This window comes from Panthera tigris, chromosome C1, assembly GCF_018350195.1.
Source record: "Panthera tigris isolate Pti1 chromosome C1, P.tigris_Pti1_mat1.1, whole genome shotgun sequence".
Taxonomy (NCBI): domain Eukaryota; kingdom Metazoa; phylum Chordata; class Mammalia; order Carnivora; family Felidae; genus Panthera; species Panthera tigris.
Window position 1 is genome coordinate 42,314,803 of NC_056667.1, and position 20,188 is coordinate 42,334,990.

At 44.8% G+C, this 20,188-nt stretch overlaps 2 protein-coding genes across 15 annotated transcripts in view; one reads left to right on the forward strand and one right to left on the reverse strand.

Annotated features, from left to right (window-relative positions):
• Positions 1-1,314, forward strand: part of ZYG11A (zyg-11 family member A, cell cycle regulator) — a 74,968-nt gene extending 73,654 nt beyond the window's left edge. For 4 of the 5 annotated variants that reach the window (XM_007077422.3, XM_042997187.1, XM_042997189.1 and 1 more), the window contains one exon: positions 579-1,314. In XM_007077422.3, the coding sequence (XP_007077484.2) occupies positions 579-742 (164 nt within the window). In that variant the 3' untranslated portion in view covers positions 743-1,314. The remainder of the gene's footprint in view (positions 1-578) is intronic. The other variant, XM_042997188.1, reaches the window with a different exon arrangement.
• The window catches only part of ECHDC2 (enoyl-CoA hydratase domain containing 2), a 36,462-nt gene that overhangs the window by 11,110 nt on the left and 5,164 nt on the right, over positions 1-20,188 (reverse strand). Inside the window, exons 2-10 of one of the 10 annotated variants that reach the window (XR_006221433.1) lie at positions 15,854-15,921; positions 15,686-15,773; positions 12,674-12,760; positions 11,695-11,841; positions 10,250-10,306; positions 9,845-10,032; positions 6,071-6,121; positions 4,523-4,570; positions 3,474-3,646 (exon numbers count right to left, since the gene is read on the reverse strand). Coding sequence is in view for 9 of the 10 variants with exons in the window: in XM_042997191.1 (XP_042853125.1) it covers positions 11,267-11,841; positions 12,674-12,760; positions 15,686-15,773; positions 15,854-15,921 (818 nt within the window). In the remaining variant the exon portion in view is untranslated. Of the gene's footprint in view, positions 1-3,044; positions 3,647-3,864; positions 3,937-4,522; positions 4,571-6,070; positions 6,122-9,844; positions 10,033-10,222; positions 11,842-12,673; positions 12,761-15,685; positions 15,774-15,853; positions 15,922-20,188 lie in introns of those variants that run through there. The other 9 variants (XM_007077190.3, XM_007077189.3, XM_042997193.1 and 6 more) reach the window with 9 other exon arrangements.

Below are 20,188 nucleotides of genomic sequence, written 5' to 3' on the forward strand. Positions count from 1 at the left end.
TTAAAATTTTTTGTTATATTTTATCCAGCATTTAGTGTTATCAGGTTATCTAGCTCAGCTTAACGCCTGAACTTGAAATGTGTATTACATTTATAATAAAAGAGGTTTCTATCCTTTTAGCTAGGATTAGAGATTTGAGGCATAGAGTTGTCTGGAAATAAGCATACTAAAAAATCATTTATAATTGCACTACACAATCCAAGCATTATTTAAGTTTTGACGTATTTTTTTTCTTTTAAGTTTTTTTTATGTTTATTTTTGAGAGAGAGAGAGCATAAGTGTGAGAGGGGCTGAGAGAGGGAGACACAGAATCTGAAGCAGGCTCCAGGCTCCCACCTGTCAGCACAGAGCCCAACGTGCGGCTCAAACCCACAAACTGCGAGATCATGATCTGAGCTGAAGTCGGGTGCTTAACCGACTGAGCCACCCAGGTGCCCTTTGACATATTTCTTTTATCTGTTAATTCCTATGTCAAAGGGCTTAAACCTTGGTACCCTTTCTTCAAAAAGGTGAGTGTGGTGACTTGGGAATATTTAAAATGCCAGTTTGTCCATCAGTTCTCTTTGATTTTCTTTCAGCCAGCAAATACTGCAGAATGTTAGTTGAAGAAGAAGGATTGCAGTTTTTGTGCGACATCCAGGAGCACAGTGAGGCAGATGCTCAAGCACAGAAGATTGCAACCTCCATTCTAGATGACTTCAGAATGCATTTCATGAATTATCAGAGACCCTCTCTGTGTTGAATGCCCTCCTCAGCCCCTGGGGCTTCAGAGGTGCTGTCTGTTCCTCAGTGTCAGCTCTTCTGCCTTGCCAGCAGTTCAGTGTTGAAACAAGTTATCATTGGAGTTTGTAAGTTGGCTGCCTCACTGGCCTTTATTGTTGATTTTCTATAGGCCACAAAAAGGCTGATTTTGAATGATAGCCATAATCCCAAATCAAGTTGGAATCATTCTGGGAACGCTCCTTCAACAGCTTTGCAAAATCAAGCCTTGGACTATGTGGGGAGACCTGTGAGCTTATGTTGGAACAACTATGCCAGTTACTTTTCCTAGCCCTGGCCAGCTTCTTAACTCTGGGAGTTTCAGAGAGGAAGGAGAAACGAAAGACCTACAGGGAGACCTTGGTATTTATGTTAAATTTCATGTTTGAAAGAATATCCTGAGTTGTTATTCCTAGTGAGGCTACTAGAAAAGAAGTACATGAAAAAGGTTTGGAAAATACATGCTTATAAATGTGTTGTTTAGAAGGCAGAATCTCAGCTGGAGGGGAGGAAAAAGAGGGGAATTTTTTTTTTTTTTTTTTTTTTTTTTTTAAATAAATACCAAAGTACCTTCCACTTGTGGGGTAGAGGGAAGGAAAAAATATATTTTTTACAATTTTGGGTATTCTGCTTTTGGCCTCTTTTGCTCCAACTTTACACACTAGACTGAACATAACATTCTGTGTAAGTGGATGTGCTGGTGGAAAATAGTAGGACTTGATGACTGTGAGTAGAGGGTTTAGATGATGATTATATGGGCATTGTAAATCTTGATCCCTCAAAGTTTTGATTTAAATGGGATTGTGACCAAAACTGAGAAGAAGAGGAAGGGCCAGAAAAAAGACTTCGCTATAGATTTCAAGAGTGCTCTTACCTAGCATGAAGACAAGAAATATAATGGGCTTTTGAGAACCAGCCTCAACTGCAGTATAAACTATCAGAGGCTTCTGTTTGTGTCCTTTGCAAACCTCTGTGGAACCGAGTATGAATTCCTTCCTTATTGACAACCAACGAAATGTGTTTTGCCATTCCTCTGTTTAAGTTTTCCAAAGAACAAAAGTATATTCCTTTTTGACTAGTGGCATATTTTTATACTAGATGTTTGTGCTTTAGCTGGCCAGACTTTTTTTTTTTTTTAATTTATTTTTTATTTTTTGAGAGAGGGAGAGAGAATCCCAAGCAGATTCCTTGCTGTCAGTGCAGAGCCTGACGTGGGGGTTGAACCCACAAACCACAAGATCATGACCCGAGCCCATATCAAAAGCTGGTCGCTCAGCACTCCGAACTGGCCCAATTCTTACTGGAGTTCTGTGTACTGTCTTTTGGAATCAAATGAGGCTTATCCTTACTCTAAATCATATTCAAAATTCTTGCTCACCAGTGAGCAAGATAAGGAGAATTTGTAATCTCTTTCCTTCCACAGTTCTGAAACTGCACTGTATTTTCTCTTATTCACTCTTTTGCATGATTCCAAAAGGCTGTCTTCAGTTCCTGACCTGGGTTCTAGTATTTTAGAACATTCTGTTGCCAGATACTAACTCTTACTGATAGGAGGATGTGGTAAGAACTAGTACCTGTTGAGGCAGCCCTCTGAACTTTGTTTCATTCATGATAGTCCTTTGATATAGATAAGTTGTATTCTCCCCATTTAACAGATGAGAAAAAGGAGGTTAAGTAACACTGTTACTTTACTGAGTAGTTACAAGGAATGTGCGGCTCCAGCTAATGTGGTTCTTTCTGATTCTAAGGCCTGGGCTCTGTTACTATTCCTTCCAGGAAATGAGCACAGCCTTGGGCACACTTGTATTTAGCACCAAATCGACAATGTTACTGGTCTGTATCCATGCCCTTGGCTTAGTATCTCTAGGCCAGCCCTAAGCTGGGGAAGCTGAGATGAGTTAAAGAATGATCATAAGGCCACAGCTTAAGATGCAGCCTTCTCTTTTCCTACCTTGGTACAGGAGGAGGGCTATGAGGATTAGTGTGCATATGTGTTTATCAGCCACCATCATTTCTAAGTGTGTCATCCTCTTGCTCACCTTCCCTCATGCTGTTTCCCTTACCCTTCCTTTCTTTGCCTCAAATGCCTATTGAATGTTCAGGCTTCACTCCAGTGTTACCTGACCATTTCCTGACCCTCCATTCTCTCCTTCAGACTTAACCTGCTCCCTTCTCAGTGCTCCTGAGAGCACTGTGTACTGCAGCCATCAAAGATTGCCTGCCACCCTATAGTTTACAAAAAGTTTTCACAGTGATGATTTCATTCGGTTCTCACAAGAGCACTGTACAGTAATAATAACTCACATTTATTGAACATGAGGCATAGGCTTTTTTGTTTTTAACAGTTTCATTTTGCAGTTGAAGAAGCTGAGGCACACAATGAATAACTAGGAGAGCTGGGATCTGTAGTCTGATTCCCGATGCCTGTTCTACCATGACCAGGGTTTCCATATTATCCCTATTGTATGGAGGAAGAAACTGGAGGGTTCTTACAACCTTTTGCGGTCTCTGGTGAGCACCCGATAATTGAGTGGCAGAGGTCAGGCCAGGCCTGAGAGTCAGTAACATAAAGACCCAGAGTGGTCTATTTTAATCCTTAGTTTACCATTCAAATAGGGAGAGACAGATATTCTCCAAAGCTAACTTGACCCCAGTGGTCATCTAGCCCCAGGATAAGGAATAACGAAGGTAGCAGTCGGTGGCATGGTCAGTACCTTAGTATCAGACACCATGCCAGTTGTTTTATATCTGTCATTGTCCTTGTGGGTCTTGCCCTTGATGGCTTGCATCTCCCATACTTAAATGGGAGTCATTTGCCAACAAATCTGGGGGGCCGCTTCTCCCTGAAGGCTGCCATGCCCTCTAGCCGGTCCTGGGTGGGGATGTTCTGAAACAACAATACAGAGTATTAATTTGGGGTGGGTTGGGGGGCACAACAGGGCCAGAGGCCAATAAAGACTTACTTAAGCTTGTCCAGCCCATGGCAAGGTCAGAGTCCAAGTCTTTTCATTGTTTCTGAACTCTGGTGATGGGCCAGGCAAAGGTGTGGGCCTGACTTCTTGATCACCTGGGGAAGTTAAGCCACCTCTCTAGCATCTGTGACCTGTCACATTAGCCTCTTGCACACTGCTTACATGCTTCCAGTGGGCTGATAGTCTGCAGGAGTCCAATACGAGGCTGATTGGTAGAGAATGATTAAGTTTTACAGTAAGAAATCTGGCTTTGAATCCTGGTGTGTAGCCAGTTTGCACCAGGTTCTACAAGTCCCCAGACCCCTTGTTTAGGAGTATTTTGGATATTTGTTAACCTGGAGATTAGTATTTTTGACTCACCCAGGAGTCAAGGGCTAAATAAGTCAGCCTTAGGTAACCATCCTCCCCCAATCCTCCACAATTGAACACACACAGCCCGCAGGCTATAACCAAGGCCTTGACATTGCAAGGCCATCCTGGTCTCTACAGCAGCCACTGGTACAGAGACAAAAGAAGTGGCTCTTTGCCAGTTACCTCTACCTGTGTGCTTTGTGACTCTCTGTGCACTAAGTGGGGCAGTATGAGCCACCATTAGATGGCTGGGGACACAGTACCAGGGACCAGTGTGGTTTCCCTAGGACCATCCCACGCTAATTGTGAGAGGGAGTGGCACAGAGTTTAACTCTTCAGGGTGGGAGGAGCCTACTAAACTGGTTATGTATTACACAAGTCTCCCCACTCTGGCCTGCCCTCTGCTTGCAAGTATGTACCAACGGACGGCGGTCACGTACCTGGGCATAGCATATCCCTTCAATGGCCATCCCTGATGCGATGTCCACCTGTGAGAAAGAAGTGGTGCCTGGATCAGCCTGACCTTCTTCCCCTCTGTCTGCTTGGGGTGCCAGCCCACCTTACTGCCTACACCATTTCCTAGTGTTCATGGATTCCTCCAGCAAAGTATTACTGAGGCTTACTGTATGCTAGTCCATAGGAACAGAGATGAATATGATAAGAAATTCCCTACCTGGAGAGGGAACACCATTTGTAGCAGTGATAAAACAATGTTTGGGACAAAGCGGGGCTGTGAGAACTGGGGAGGATTGCACTTGGCCTGGGGAGCTGAGGAGGGTATATGGAAGCTGTACATAGCCAGTGTTCCTTCCTTCCCATCTGGCTGCCTCTCCACACCTCCTGTCACTCCTGGTAAGTGAACTTCACAGGCTTTCTGTTGTCCTGAGGAGTAAGGCCCTAGGGTTTATGGCCGGGCCCCTGGCAGCTTTCTAGTCTCTACTGCCCAGTGCTTACTGTTACTACCACTTATGGGCACCATTCTAAGAGAAATACCATGTGTGTATAAACTCGTTTACTTTTCACAGCAAGGGTTATTATCCCTACTATACAGCTGAGAAATCAGGCATAGAAAGGTGAAGGTCACAACTATATATGGAGAAGCAGGTCTTTGAATCCAGAGAGTCCAGCATCAGAATGCCTGTGCCCCTAACTTACGTGCTGTATAGTCTCATTCACCCCTTACTCCCATTCAGTCAAGTTACTTGTTTATACACGTTTATGCTTTTGCTCATACTCTTCCCTTTTTTTTGAACCCTCATCCAACCCAAGGCCCAACCTTACAAAACATTCCTTAACCCAGCAATACCCAGCAGTAGCTGTGTCTGCTTGGTACCCACCCCTGCCTTTTTTTAGTAATCTCTACACCCATCATGGGGCTCAAACTCCTGACCCTAAGATCAAGAGTTGCATACTTTAGTGACTGAGCCAGCCAGGTACCCCTACCTTGTGCTAGTGATTGTGTCTGTATCTGTCCTGTTTCCCTACCTTAGGGGAGTGACCATATTTGACTTCTCTCTGTGTCCCAGTTCTCAGCTCAGGTCTAGATTCAGTGTGTAATGGATGAGTTGATGAGTAAGTTGATGTCTGAGGATGGATTAGTAGCATCTAAGGCACCACCCTGAGCCCTATCCTTGAGGCCACCTTACTGACCACCAGCATAAACCCAAGAACATGGACTGGGAGCCACACAGACTTGCATTCTTATTACATTTGTTCTGTGATCCTAGATAAGTCATTTACCCTTTTACTCAAATTACTTTCTCTCCAAGAGAAAGAGATGAGGATAAAATGTAATTCGGAATATCATCTGGCCAAATTTTCCATTTTGTGGGTGGGTAAACTAAGGCACAGAGAGAGGTCAGACTCCATGTTTGTTAGAAAAGTCTGGCTCCTGAGTTGTTTCTAGCTGTGCTCTCAGTCTGCATGAGCCATGAAAGCACTGTTTCCCAGCAATCCCACTGACTTCAGTGGACCCAGAACCTGCTTACATCCATTCCTCTGTCAATGGCTACTTTGCCCAGCCGCACAGCAATGGGTGCCTAGGGAAAAGAAAAGGAAAAAGTCTTAGTTGAGGGGATCAATGCTGATAGTTGAGGGGGAGGGTTGGAATAAAGAGAGGGACCTATCTTCATGGGCGGGGGGGAAGAGTCATGGACAGGGAGACAGGTCTGGGTCAAGTTCCAGCTGTTCTGTTACATTTTGTTAGTGTTAGTACTTTCTCCTTCTCAGTTGATACTCTCTATCTATAATGAAGGAAGCCTGACTGATCCCTGAGCCTCCCAAGTGTATCTGGGGTTCTTGCCATTTAACCTATCCCCCCCAGTGTGTATAACCTACGATAGTTTACAAAGCGTTTTCCCACCTACAGACTTGCCTAAAGGTGCCACCCACTCTTCAAGGGTGGTGCCATCTTTGAGGTTCAGGGAGGTGAAGCAGTTGGTCCTGTTTGTCCAGAGTGGTGAAGCTTGGATTTGATTCCCAGTCACCTTTCTTACTGCTGCTCTGTTCCCCTACTCATCTCGGCAAATACAAGCCTCTACTGCAAACAGGTTTCACTCCAGCAGGGTGAAAAAAAGGTCAAGATTAGGAACTTGGGCTTTGGGGTCTGACAGGCCTGAGTTGAAATCCCAAGGGGCAGTTTACACAGCCACTGGAAGCAGATGTATCAGAACAGCAACCTGTGGTTCACTGGTCTTGCTTCCGATTAACTTGTGCCACCGCAGGCCTGGCAGTCCATCCCCAGCCTCACTTTAGGCAAAAAAATGTATTTATTCCCTATATTGCTCATATAAATTATTTGAAGTTTTTGTAAGTACAACTTTATCAGAAAAAGATTTGTAAAGTCTGTTAACATAGAGGACATAAGTGAAAAGGCTAGCTACATAAACACAAATGACTTCATATTGGGGGAAAATACCATGAATAAAAGGCAAAAATGAAAAACTGGGAAGATGTATTTGTGATGTTTCTGACAGGCAAATGTCCTTGATTTACAAAGAGCTGGTATAAATTTTTTTACGAATATTCACAAGGGTATGAAAAGGTAGTTCACAGAAAAGGAAATATGAACACAAGAGTTATTCAGTTATACTGTTAAAGAAATGCAGCTTAAAAATCTGAGGTGCCCCCTTTCCCCTAAACTAGGTAAGTAGTAAGATATTGGTGATGCCCACTGTTTGCTGAGATTCAGGAAATAGGTATTTGCATACATTATTGATGGAGTGAATTGGTACCATGCTTCTAAGGGCCAGATGTTAGGTGGATGCACATACGCTTTGATGTTTTAATTCCATGTAGGAATCCACCTTACAGATGCACTTCTAGAAGTACACAAAGATGTTCAGTTATGCACTCCAGCCATTTTGGTAGCAAAAAGCAACATAAAATGTTCATCATTAGAGTACTAGTTGAGTAATGATGGCACATCTGTACCATGAATGAAAAAGCGTGCAGTTGTTTTAAAAGAATGAGGTTGATAAGTATATGCTGAAATGGGAAACTCCAAAATATTGGGTAAAAAAAATCAAGGGCTATACTAGTATGTACATTCTAATCTCATTTGTGTAAAAGTTGTTGGCATGACGTGCCTTTGATCTCTCCAGAGGGTCAGGAGAATGGACAACTTCACTTTTTGTTTTATACATTTCCATATTGTTTGAATTCATTACTATTCATATTTTAATTTCATGTTTTTTATATGTCTGTTAGAACTGTATTAGCCTCTGCAAGTGTGCTCCTTGTCTCCCAAACCGTCCTAAAAGGAATTCAGAGTTCTTTAGATATGTGAGTGTATGTGTATAATATGTATTCCTATATATACAATGAAAATTTTTGGAAGAGTATGTAAATTGTTAACAGTGATCATCTCTGGGGAGGGCTTGGGGAATCTAGAGCTGTTTGGGTGACCACCTATCCTGGTTTGCCAGTGACTGAAGGATTATCAAGATATGGGACTTTCACTTTTAACTGAGACAGCCCTATGGAGACCAGGTCAGCTGGGTCACCCTACTTGTGATTTTTTACTTTATGCCCTTATTCTTCTATTTGATTTGCTTGTCATGAATATGCATTATTATTTAGGTAACTACCTAATAAACTGATTTCTCACCAAAGAAAAGTAAAAACTGTATAGATACGATGTGTGTTGTGTGTGTGTTGAAAATGTAATTTTTTCCCTGAGTGTATGGATACCATTTGACTCCCTAGTCTTGGTGGTTTATCCACTAGAGAGCAGCAGTCTATCACACCATCCTTACACTCATCCTATTTGGGAACCCTCTCATTCTGGGCACCCAATAACTCGCCTAGAAGTTGAAGATTGGGATTAGTGAATGTAAAACTAATTTTTGGTAAGCTGGTGCCTTGGTATACAAAGCTATTTTTAAGTAATGAAATACAAGTAATTAGTAGGAGACCATTGTTTCAGTATATTCAAAAATCTGAAATCTGAATCCTCTTGAGATGAAGCTCAAAGACCCAATTATTCAGTTTATGCAAAAAGACAACCCTACAGTCCACAAGTCTTGCTAGTGCAGTGAGCCACGCGCTACCTTGAGTTTTTTTGTGTTAGTTCAGACTTTTGCTCAAGTGTAATAGAAACCTAGTAGCATTAGAATGGCCCAAGTAACATCATCAGGCTCCATTTGTATGTGATGAAGAAAAGAAAAAGAAATAAAGACAAAACAAATGCTTTCTTTTAAACCAACTCACTATTAATTTTTAAAGTTATAGTCCTTGCCCTCAAAGAACACCTGAAAGTTATGAGGGAGGATTATTTAAATTTAAGAGAGACAAAGTATTTTTTCCAAAATAAAATACTTATTTTCGTGATTAATTCAAATACTTTTTTCTGTTAATATTAAAATGATAATATATGGTTAACAGTTTTATAAGCTTATCTGTTTTATAAATGTAAATTTTTTGGGTTGGAAATGCATTAAGTATTTAAGTTTTAAAAATTTTGTATGTATTCTGCACTCTTAAGAATACCAGTTTTTATATTGTATTTTGTAGTATACAAAATAAAAGCCCAAATGCCAGTATTGTCTTTTTTTCTGGTATTGCAATCACTTTTTGTGACCTTGATGAGCAAGTCACTTAACCTTTCTGGGTCTGTTGTATTACAAATACAACATGGATAATCAACTCGGCTGGATTGTACTAGTGATTGAGAAACTCTTAAAATACCTGGGATTGTGTCTGATGGATAGGAAGTGCTCCATATGGGCTAAGTCATTATAAAACCTAGCTCCATTTCAAGCTGCTTTCATATGGAAACTTGGGACCTTCCTCCAGGTCCCAGCAGTGAGAAGTGAGAAGCCAGCAGTGAGAGGCTCTCCAGTCCTTGGAGACCCCATCAGCCAGATTCTGGCTGCCCTGCTAAAGGCTTTGGGCCTGGAAGCAGGTAGGATTACACCTAGCTGGGGTCGTAACACATGTCCTACATGATACATGGGAATTTCTCTGTGCTATGTTGGGAAAGATAAGCTTGTAGTTCTTTATCTGCTTTAGAATCTTGCTTTATAGTTTTGGGGACATTTTATTGCAGTACTGTCTGATCTAGTAGCCACTAACCACATGTAGCTATTAACATTTGACATGGCGGAAGTGTAACTGAGAAACTAAATTTTTAATTAAATTTAAGTCCAGTTAAGTGGATCTTGTGTGTCCTCACAGGACGCACCCCCTCGCCTCCCCACAGGTGTACACATACACACCCCCTCCCGTGGCACAGGCTCTCCTGTGCTAGGCTGCTACCTCACCTGGGGCAGGATCTCCTGGGCCAGCGCTCTTGCCCGGTGGTAGGCAGCATTGCCCTCCTCATTCTGGGGAACAGTGTGGTTCACCAACCCCAGGGCTTGAGCCTGTGCACCACTCAGTCTTCGGCCTGTGAAGATGAGCTCCTTTGCCAGGGCCACCCCTAGACATCGAGGCAGCCTCTGAGTCCCTCCTGCCAGGATGGAGTACGGGTGGTAAATCGACATAGGAAGTGGGAGCCCAGAGGAGCCCAGTCTGGGATGCAGCCAAGACTTCTCAGAGGAACAGATTCTGAGTTAGGATGGAAGGGCAGAGCCCAGAACATAAGGCAAAGGATGGAAGCAGGGGAGTAGCTTGGATAGAGTGGGAATGGGTAAGTAGAGAAGGATGGGTGCTGTGGGTACAGTTACCTGCTCCTGGGAGGAGCCCTCGGGTGGTCTCAATCAGCCCCATGACAGCCGAGGAAGCTGCTTAAACAGAACAGAGTGAAGCACCCATGCTGTCCTGCAGTGCCAGTCCCCAGAGAGAAGAGTCCTCTGCCCCTAGGCTCACCCCTCCAGCCAACCACTTCTGTCATGGGCTGGCCGCAGCAGACCTCCCCAGACTCTGCCTTGGCAAGAGCCCTAACATAGAAGTCAGGAGGCCTAGGCCCTCATCCTGCCTCCTCTGGTGGTGGAGGTATGCATCCAAGCAAATCTCACCCTTTCTGAGCCTCATTCATAGGTGGAAAAAATATGGTTACTCTTCTGCCATCGTCAGAGAGCTGCTAAGGATCAAACAAGGTACTGGTGCTTGTAACAAGGAAGGGGTTCTTGGGACCCCCCAGTGCCTATTTGTGGGTTAATGGATTCTCTGTCTCATGGACCCTTAGCTCTGGCCTGGCCTATAGTATCATGACTTACGCTCACACCACAGTTATTCCTCCCAGCTTTTCATCAGCCTGAAAATTCCCATGTTTCAGTCCACTTCGCCTTTTGAGTTCTACTTCCTCTAAGGAGCTCCCTTGTGTGTCCCACCCCACAGGCTTCTCCTGAATTCCCTCACGGACCATCTGAACCATGCAGTCTGGCAGCAGGGAATGGCCAATACTCCTGCCTATGAGGGGTTTTATAGTCACTCTCTGCCATCTACCCAAACCCTGCAAGTTAGTTGCCCTAAACATGGGCACATGAGAAACAGAGTTGGAGCTATGATCTGACTTGGTAATTTGATACCTTCTCTTTGATATGCATCATGTAGATGCTACCTCTGTGCCTGGAGTTACACATTTCTAAATGTTCTACCTGGAGTGGCAGGAAAAAGCAGTGAAAGGAAGAGAGTAGCACCAGATAGCACTCAGACTTTCTGCCAAGAAGGGCACACTAACCAGCAAGTCTGTAAGGTTAAAGGCAATCATCTTTTTCATCCCCTCCCTCCACTCTTCAAACTCAACCGCTCTGAACAAGTATTGCAACACTTGCCTGGTACCAGTGAACCAGAGGGCAGTGTTTCTGCCCAGGCATGTTTGTGATTAACTGGGCTGGTGACAAACTGCCCCCATGGTTCTTTGTGCAAAACATGACAAATCTGGCTTGCATAGAACCGGAAAGTTGAACAATTAATCTTTTCCTCAGTCTCCCCTCCCTGCGTTTTTGTTGATTGTCCTCTCGCCAACTGCTGTGGGGTTGGTAGAAGCATTCCTGAGGTGAAGGAGGCTGGTTCTGAAGAGTAAAAGGTACTATAGCAGTCAGTGGCTGGGCCAGGAGGGAAACCAGTTTCCCCCAAACTTGCTCTGTATCTCTCACGTTACATTTAGTTTTGCTGTTGATTGGAAAGCTCAGAGCAGTGGCTGACTTTGCAGAATCTCCAGACTTACCCTGCTTTACTTCTTCCCTTCTCACCCTGTCCCACCTCTTCTTCTGCCCAGTACCTGCTACTCGGAGATCACAGGCCAGGGCAAGTTCCAGGCCTCCACCCAAGGCAAACCCGTCCATAGCCGCAATAGTGGGTGCCGGGAAGGCTGCTGTGGAGATGAAGAAGGGCTCAGCCTGAGAGGCCCTAGCAGGACCAGAACAGGGACTCAAGGTTGGAAAGGGGCTAGCTGGTTGGGACAGAGGGCCTCATGGGTCCCAGGTTTGGAACCTTACCTGGTACCTCAGCCAGGTTATCTTAGAAGTTGGTTTTTCTATTGGGGAAAGTTGGGAAATTAGCTGGGCTACTGGGGTGGGGAGATGGGCTGAATGATCCGTGCTCAGGCCCACTCTCCTGCTGGCCTCCCCAGACCAGCCTTTCTGCACTTCCTCCAAGTTCTGTGTGCCAAGCCCCATGCTGGGTGCTGAAAACATAGAATTGAATAGATATGGGGAAGGCAGATCTGTAAACAGACAATGATGACCCATGGTAATCAGTGCTCTGATAAAGAAATCTTGGAGAACCAGTCCGGGAAGGCTTCCTGGTGGTTTTAAAGAATGAGTAAAAAGTTCAGGTGGCCAAGGAGGGATATTCCAGGCAAAAAGAGCAGTAATTATCAAAGCCCGAAGGCCTGCAGCCTGAAATCTGACTCCACTGGAATAGCTGGGCTTGAACCCTGAGGGTAGAGAGGTGGGAAGGTCAGAACTAGCAGGACACAAAGGTTGAGCACCAGAGCCCCCTCCGGGAGAAATGCCCTCTGAACTCTCTTGTCCCTTTCCACCTTGTAGAATTCTTTGTGCCATTCCTCCTGGGAGAGTCATCTGTCTTCACAGAGCTCACAACAGAAACTGTCCTCTCTTTACAGTAGAGGATGGTAGGTGTGGTGGGGCTGGGATCAGCAGGGCCCCTGAACGCCCTCCTCCAACCCATTCCAAGACCCTCACCAATCTCATTCATCAGGCCTCGGAGCCGCTGGACAAAGATCCCCACTTCCGCCTCACTCATCTGCTCCCGCTCCTTCAGGTCTGCACCTGCAGATAGTGAGGGGGTGGTGACAGCCCTTGGGAAATGACCTATTACTGAATCCCAGGTTGTTAAAGGACCCAGCAAAGGTGACTTGAGAGGCAGAGAGGAAGGTGAAATCTCAGGGAGGAAGGCATGGGCCAGGAAGCCAGGGAGGAAAGGGGGGGGGCGGGTGGTGTGTCAAAAAAGGACAGGTGCAACAACAACAAAAAGGTCAGTTGGACTTCATTAGAATTAAAAACTTTTGTGCATCGAAGGACACTATCAAGAGAGTGAAAAGACACCCCGTGGAATGAAGAATATACCAGCAATTTACATATCTGATAAGGCATTAATATCTAGGATACCTAAGGAACTCTTAGAACTCAACAACCAAAACCACAAAGGACAAAGGGCTCAAATAGACATTTCTTCAAAGAAGACATATACAGATGGGCAATAAACGCAAGCAAGAAAAGATGTTCAACATCATTAGTCATTAGGGAAATGCAAATTGAATCCACAATGAGAAACCAACCTCACACCGTTTAGGATGGTTATTCTAAAAAACCACAGAAATAGAAAGTAAGTGTTGGCATGGATGTGGAGAACGCTGGTGCATTGCTGGTGGGAATGTGAAATGATGCAGCTGCTGTGGAAAACACATGGGCAGTTCCTCAAAAAGTTATTCGTAGAATTACTATATGACCCAGCAGTGTCACTCTTAAAAGATTTAACAGCAAAGACTCAAACAGAAACTTGCATACCAATTTTCATAGCAGCACTATTCACAATACCCAAAAGGTATAAACAACCCAGGGCACATCAAGATAGATAAAACGTAGTATAAATACAATGGAATATGATTCAGCCATAAAAAGGAATGAAGTTCTGACATGCTCTGACATGTTCACTATGGGTGAACCTTGAGGATATTATGCTAAGTAAAAAAAGCCAGATACAAAAGAACAAATGTATGATTCCACTTGTATGAGGTATCTAGAATAGGCAAATTCATAGAGATAGAAAGTACAACAGAGATTATCAGGGGCTGGTGGGGGGAGGAGGAATGGAGAGGGATTGCTTAATAGGTACAGAATTTGGGATGATAAAAGATTTCTGGAATTGGACAGTGGTGATAGTTGCATGGCCATGTGAATGTACTCAGTGCCACTTTATTTTATACTTAAAAATGGTTAAAGTGTAAACTCTGTGTAATTTATTTATTTACCACAATTTAAAATATATATGATAATATTTAAAATGTATTATTTCTTGGGGCGTCTGGGTGGCTCAGTCAGTTGGGCATCTGACTTCCATTCAGGTCATGATCTCACGGTTCGTAGGTTCAAGCCCTACATCAGGCTCCACGGTGATAGTATGGAGCCTGCTTGGGATTCTCTCTCTCTCTTTCTCTCTCTGCTCCTCCCCCCTCCCCCATGCTTTCTCTCTCTCCCGCTCTCTCAAAATAGATAAACAAATTTAAACATCAAAAATGTATTATTTCTTCCCAGTTTTATTGAGAAATAATTGACATCTTGATTTTTTAAGGTTTATTTATTTTGAGAGAGAGAGTGCATGAGAGCGGGGGTGGGGGAGAGAGAGAGAGAGAGAGAGAGAGAGAGAGAGAGAATCCCAAGCAGGCTCTGTGCTGTCAGCCCAGAGCCCGATGTGGGGCTCAATCCCACAACCCTGAGATCATAACCCAAGCCAAAATCAAGAGTCGGACGCTTAACTGACTGAGCCACCCAGGTGCCCCAACATATTACTTTTTGATAGGAGGGGTCAGTGTGGTCCAAGGAGACTACAAAGTCAAGATGAGAGAACTGACAAGCAAGTGCAGGATACAGTGGGATGGAGTTGGGAAGGACTTTGGTAAGAGTAGTACCATGGCAGAGTCATCAAAGGCCAGATGGCAGGGGGCTGAGGTGGGAGTAGGGAGTGAATATATTCTCTTCACATCTGAAACTATGGGAATTCAGAGCTGACAGCCCTTGCATGTCTTTGATTAGTCCCAGCCCCTCAAAGACAGATGGAGAAACTGAGGCTAAAGAGGGGTAGGGACTATCCCAGGATTCCAGAACAAGTCAGAGACAGACCCAGACCTCCTGCAGCCATCCCCCCAACCCCTCCACTTCCCTGTGCTTAGCTGGGATAGTGGGGCTACTGGGACCTTCATAGAGAAGGTCAGACAGGCATAGAGCTGAAGGAGGAAGCCAGGGTAGAGTGAGGCCCTCATCCTCAGCTGCGTCAGAGGCAGCTGCGTCAGGCAGACCCCTCTGCATACTTGTGCCAGGAAAGACCCCAAACTGGGCACTGTGATCCCGACAGCTCAGACCTAGAGACTGAGCCATATCATCTTGAAATTCCATGTTCTTCCCATCCTACCCATCCATGGCCTCTTCTCACCTCCTCAGTGACTCCTGCTATCCCTTCCCCAATCACCCCATAGTGGGTTCTTAGCTCAGCTCAGTGCATCTCTCACTCACTTGCTTCTTGTTGTGGGGATGTGAGTCAGTGTTTTGTGTCTTTGAAACAGAAGTTGGTGATGCTTGCCCTACTGTGAGGACCAAATTGTCCAGGGGCAGTGGAGAGTTTTGGCGACAGGAACTGAGATCTTGTGGGTGGGCAAAGGGGCACAGAGTACCTTCTTGGCCACAGACCTTGTCAATGTCACAGCACTTAGTTTCCTCAGTGAAGTGTCAGAACAGAGCATGGTGTAGCAGAAAGAATAAGGATTTGAGGGTCAGAGGGGCCAAGTTAAAATTGAATTCTATTCTACCTCTTACTAGCTGTGTAACACTAGGCGAGGCATTTTACCTCTGAGTATTTGAGTTCACATCTATAAAATGGGAATAATAAGTCCTATGCTAGAGCTGACCTACGCCCCCAACCCCCTATAGGCTGGTGGGAACCCTGCTAGCCCTGGGGTAGAGGCAAGGGAGGAAACCCACCTGCACAGAACACACCCTTCACTCCACTTCTGAATAGCAGAACGCGTACTTGCTGGTCCTCCCGCAGCCGGGCCAGAGCTTCCAGAAGCTGCAGAGAAGATCTTTTCAGGTATCTCCCAGCCCAGCCCTAGCCCAGCCCCCACCCACCCTGGTGCTGCCCTTTCTCACCTCACTGACCAAGACATTCCCCAGGGCATTACGGGCACTTGGTCTGTTCATCAGGATCTCCGTGATTCCTGCAGGTGACAGGGCAGCCTTGGGTGAGCCAGCTGGCCTGCTCACTCCTGGGCTGGGGCCTGGAGGCAGCTGCCTGGATTCTTGGTGGCCTCTACCCTTGATGAGCAGTGTGACTTAGAGCGAGTCACAGACACCCAGGCTTCAGTTTCCCTGACCATAACATGGAGGGAATAACCCCTTGCTCTTTCTCCCTCACAGAAGTGAAAGGGCTTGTAACCCCCATGGAGCAACACGGAGAGACGGACAACAATGACCACTGCATTGGTTCCTACCTGCTTCTGCTGTTATTATACACACAAACACACAGGCAAGTCAGGAGGGCTTTCACATGCTCATCTGCCCCTTCTCCACCTTCCACACCCCCTGTGTGCTTGCCTCCTGTATACCCAGAACTGCTCTGCATATTTGACTAGCCCAGAACTCTCCCCGGAGCTCTAAGCCTGAATACACAGTTGCCCACTTGATGTCTTGACCAACCGGTCAAAAAAAATGATCAATCTTTTCTCCTGTTCCCTTTGTGAGTAAATGATCTATCAACTCAGAAGTCCCTTCTTCCTCACCCATGGAATTTACTCAGTCTCCAATGCCAGTTCAACCACTTAAATGACATCTCAGATACTTCAGCTAATATCCCTCCTTGCAGCCAGCAACCTATAAGGGTTCTTTACTACATGGATCACCCAAAATTGGCCCTCCTGCCTTCGGTCTTGCTTCCCCTCCCTACTCCACATTCATTCCTCATTTGGGTCAGAGTCCTCTTTCTAACCCAAATCCAACCATGACCCTCCCTTTCCCTTTTCACCAAAATTAAGCCAAATTCCTTAATACCACCCAAAAGATGCCCCCCCCCCTCCATCCCCAATATGGCCATTGCATCCTACTCTGGCCTCAACTCACCCCCACAATCTGGGCCAGTTGTAGAGAAGAGAGACCAGTTCTGGGCAAGGGCTCAAATACTCTCATACCTTCTTGGTTGTATCCCCTCCTGTATTTACCTATCCTTTGGCCTTCAAAGACCCCTTAGTATTTTCCCCCAGGGTCCTGAGCCTTGTCTGTGAAATAAGCAGTATTTATTAAGATGGCATTCTCAGTGTGAGTTAATCTGAGACACAGAAGGGACAATAAAAGTTTTGGAGCGCTCAAGGGACAGGGTTTCCAGCCAGGAGTTAGAGAACTGTGGTTCAGGACAGAAATCTATAACATGCAGACTAGGCTGGCTTCCTTAGCCTCCCCAGAAACCTTCAAAGAGTTCTTTGAGCCCAACAGGTCTGGAGGTCCCACAGAACTCAGATGTCCCCAGGGTCTTCTCCAGCTCTAATGCTCCATGAAAGAAAATGCTGCAACTCTGGGGAAGGGAAACTCTGGTAGATACAAAGAAACCATATCAGAGGGATTGAGGAAACCAGTCTAGAGGTCCAACATCTTTGTGGCAGACAGGCCCCATCTTCATATCCTCAATAATCTCCTTCCCTAGAGTGTGGGCAGGGCCCCGTGAATTGCTTCTAACCAACAGAATACAGCTAAACTCATAAAATGTCACTTTGAAGATTAAAATTTAATGATATGGCAAAGGAGATGAGATGTTCATTCTATAATTAGGTTACAATGTATATAAGACTCTGTCTTGCTAGGGCATACTAGAGAAACTAGTGGACCTATAGAGAGGGTCCTGTGGCAAAGAACTATAGGCTGCCCCCAGGAGCTGCGAGACACCCCCCAGACCAACAGGAAGAAAACAGGACTTCAGTCCTACAACCACAGGAGGTGACTTCTATCAATGGGAGGAGCTTGGAAGCAGATCTCTCCCTAGTCAAGCCTATGAGGAGACCATACCCCTGGCCAATTCTTGGATTGTGGCCTAGTAAAACCCTGAAGTAGAGAACCCAGCTACATTGTGCCTGGACTTCTGATCTATAGGAACTATAAGATAATACATGTGTGTTATTTTAAGCAATAAAATTTGTGGTAATTTGTTATCCTCAGGCAATATCCTGAGATTGATAGACGTTCTTCTCTCCTCTTCACTTTCCTATTCTGTCTTGCCTTTCTGGCTGATGTCTCCCATATTTCATCTTTGTCCCCTCTCTCCATCTCTATCTCCTTCTTTCAGAATACAAATGGGGTGCTTGGCTCATGTCACAGCTTAGTCATATACTACTAGTTCCACTGGTCTTGGGCAAGTTGCTTTACCCTCTGGTCTTCAATTTCCTAATCCATAAGTAGAAATAATAAAAAGGGGGGCGCCTGGGTGGCTCAGTTGCTTAAGCGGCTGACTTCAGCTCAGGTCACGATCTCACAGTTCGTGGGTTTGAACCCCATGTTGGGCTGTGCGCTGACAGCTCAGAGACTGAAGCCTGCTTCCGATTCTGTGTCTCCCTCTTTCTCTGCCCCCACCCCCCACTTGCGCTCTGTTTCTCAAAAACAAATAAACATTAAATTTTTTTTTAATAATAAAAAGGTTGTTATGAGGATTAAAAGAGATAATGCCTTGGGGCACCTAGCTGGCTCAGTCAGTAGGGAATGCAACTCTTGATCTTGGGGTTGTAAATTTGTTTGTAAATCTTGGGTGTAGAGAGTACTTAAAAATAAAATCTTAAAAAAAGAGAGAGATAATGCCCATAAGTGCTTAGCCAAAGTTTGTGAGTGAGCAGTGAGCAGGAAAAATGCATAGATGCTAGGGAAACTCTAGGATTTAATAGAAGGAATGAACTCCAAGCTGGGAGCTATGAGGAGCCAGACAGGGTTATGTTTGGCTTTCATTTAATTTGCACTTATCACATGTCAAGTCCTGGAGAAATAGGGAGGAATCAGCCATGGTCCCTGACTTTCTAGTCAAGCCCTGATTCTGGGAACATTGCCCTTGCTGGACCTCCACAGTAAGGATAGGTGTGTACTATACCCTCCCCACTCTTACCTAGAAATTAGACCTTGAAAGGGACAGAAAATTCTTGTTTCCCAGAAAAAGTCAACAGGAACCACTGTAAGGTATTAGAGACCCACTCTTTTTACAACCCCTTACTATATAGAAGGGGAAATTCAGGCCCAAAAGAGAATGTGCCTAATAGCTGGACCCACCTAGCAATCCTCACTCTCTAAGAGTTAACAACCTATGTGAGAGATAAGTTTAGATACATGGAAAGTAATGGGAAAATGGGAAGGAGGGGGTGTGTAATTCCATAAGGACTTACATAAGCAGAGTGGAAAGAGAATCCAAGTGAACAAAACAGAGGTGGGACAGTTTGAAATGAACCCAATGCACTGAAGAGATAAGATGGAAAGGTAAGGTTGTGGTGGAGAACGTTGAACGCCCAGCTAAGGAGTTGGGTAGAGCCATAAGAAGAGCCAAGAGTGGTTAAAAAGGGAATCCCATTTTCAAGGACAACAGAAAAATGTGACAATGTTGTGGTGTCGTCAGCTCAAGTGGAAGCAGAACCTGTGGCTTCTAACATGAATATCAAATGACCCCAAATCACTTTAGGTTGGTGGAAGGTGGGGGGATGGAGGTAGGGAGGGGGTGGTGGCGGTGTTCTCCTTTGTGAGTCTCTTCCTGCTGCCTCCTCCATTGTGGTTTCTCCCTGGTTTCCTCCCTCCGTGGTTTCCTTCCTCAATGACTTCCTCCTGCCTTCTATATGCCCTCTGGCAAGGGCAGCCGTTTAATCTGCTAATCCTTGTTATTTGTGGATAAAACATTCTGTATTTGCAAGTGAGCCCTAATTTGACATATGATAGTTTTTTGGTTTTTGGTTTTTTTTAATTGATGTAGAAGTCTGTCTTTTGAGTCAATACTAAAAAAGTAGTGATGATCTAATAGTTGAGAAAACAGGTTTTGAAATCAGATCTGGTTCAAACTGCCTAACCTTTGCCTCAATTTCTTAATCTGTAAAGTAGGGAGAATAATTATAACAATCTCAAAGCAAGTGCTGTTGTGTTTTGCAATGAACTAAGCATGAGAGTAAGGAGTATTCTCTAAGAACCAACAATCCTAAGCACCTGGGTGGCTCAGTCGGTTAAGTGTCTGACTTCAGCTCAGATCATGATCTCACAGTTTGTGAGTTCGAGCCCCATGTCAGGCTCTGTACTGACAGTGCGGAGCATGGAGCCTGCTTTGAGTTCTGTGTCTCCTCTTTCTGCCCCTCCCTTGCTCTCTCTCTCTCTCAAAAATAAATAAACATTAAAAAAACAAAACAAAAAAGAACCAACAATCCCAAATGGCTAGAGGAAGACCCTTCATGTCCATGTCCAGGATGCACTCTACAGAACAGTATA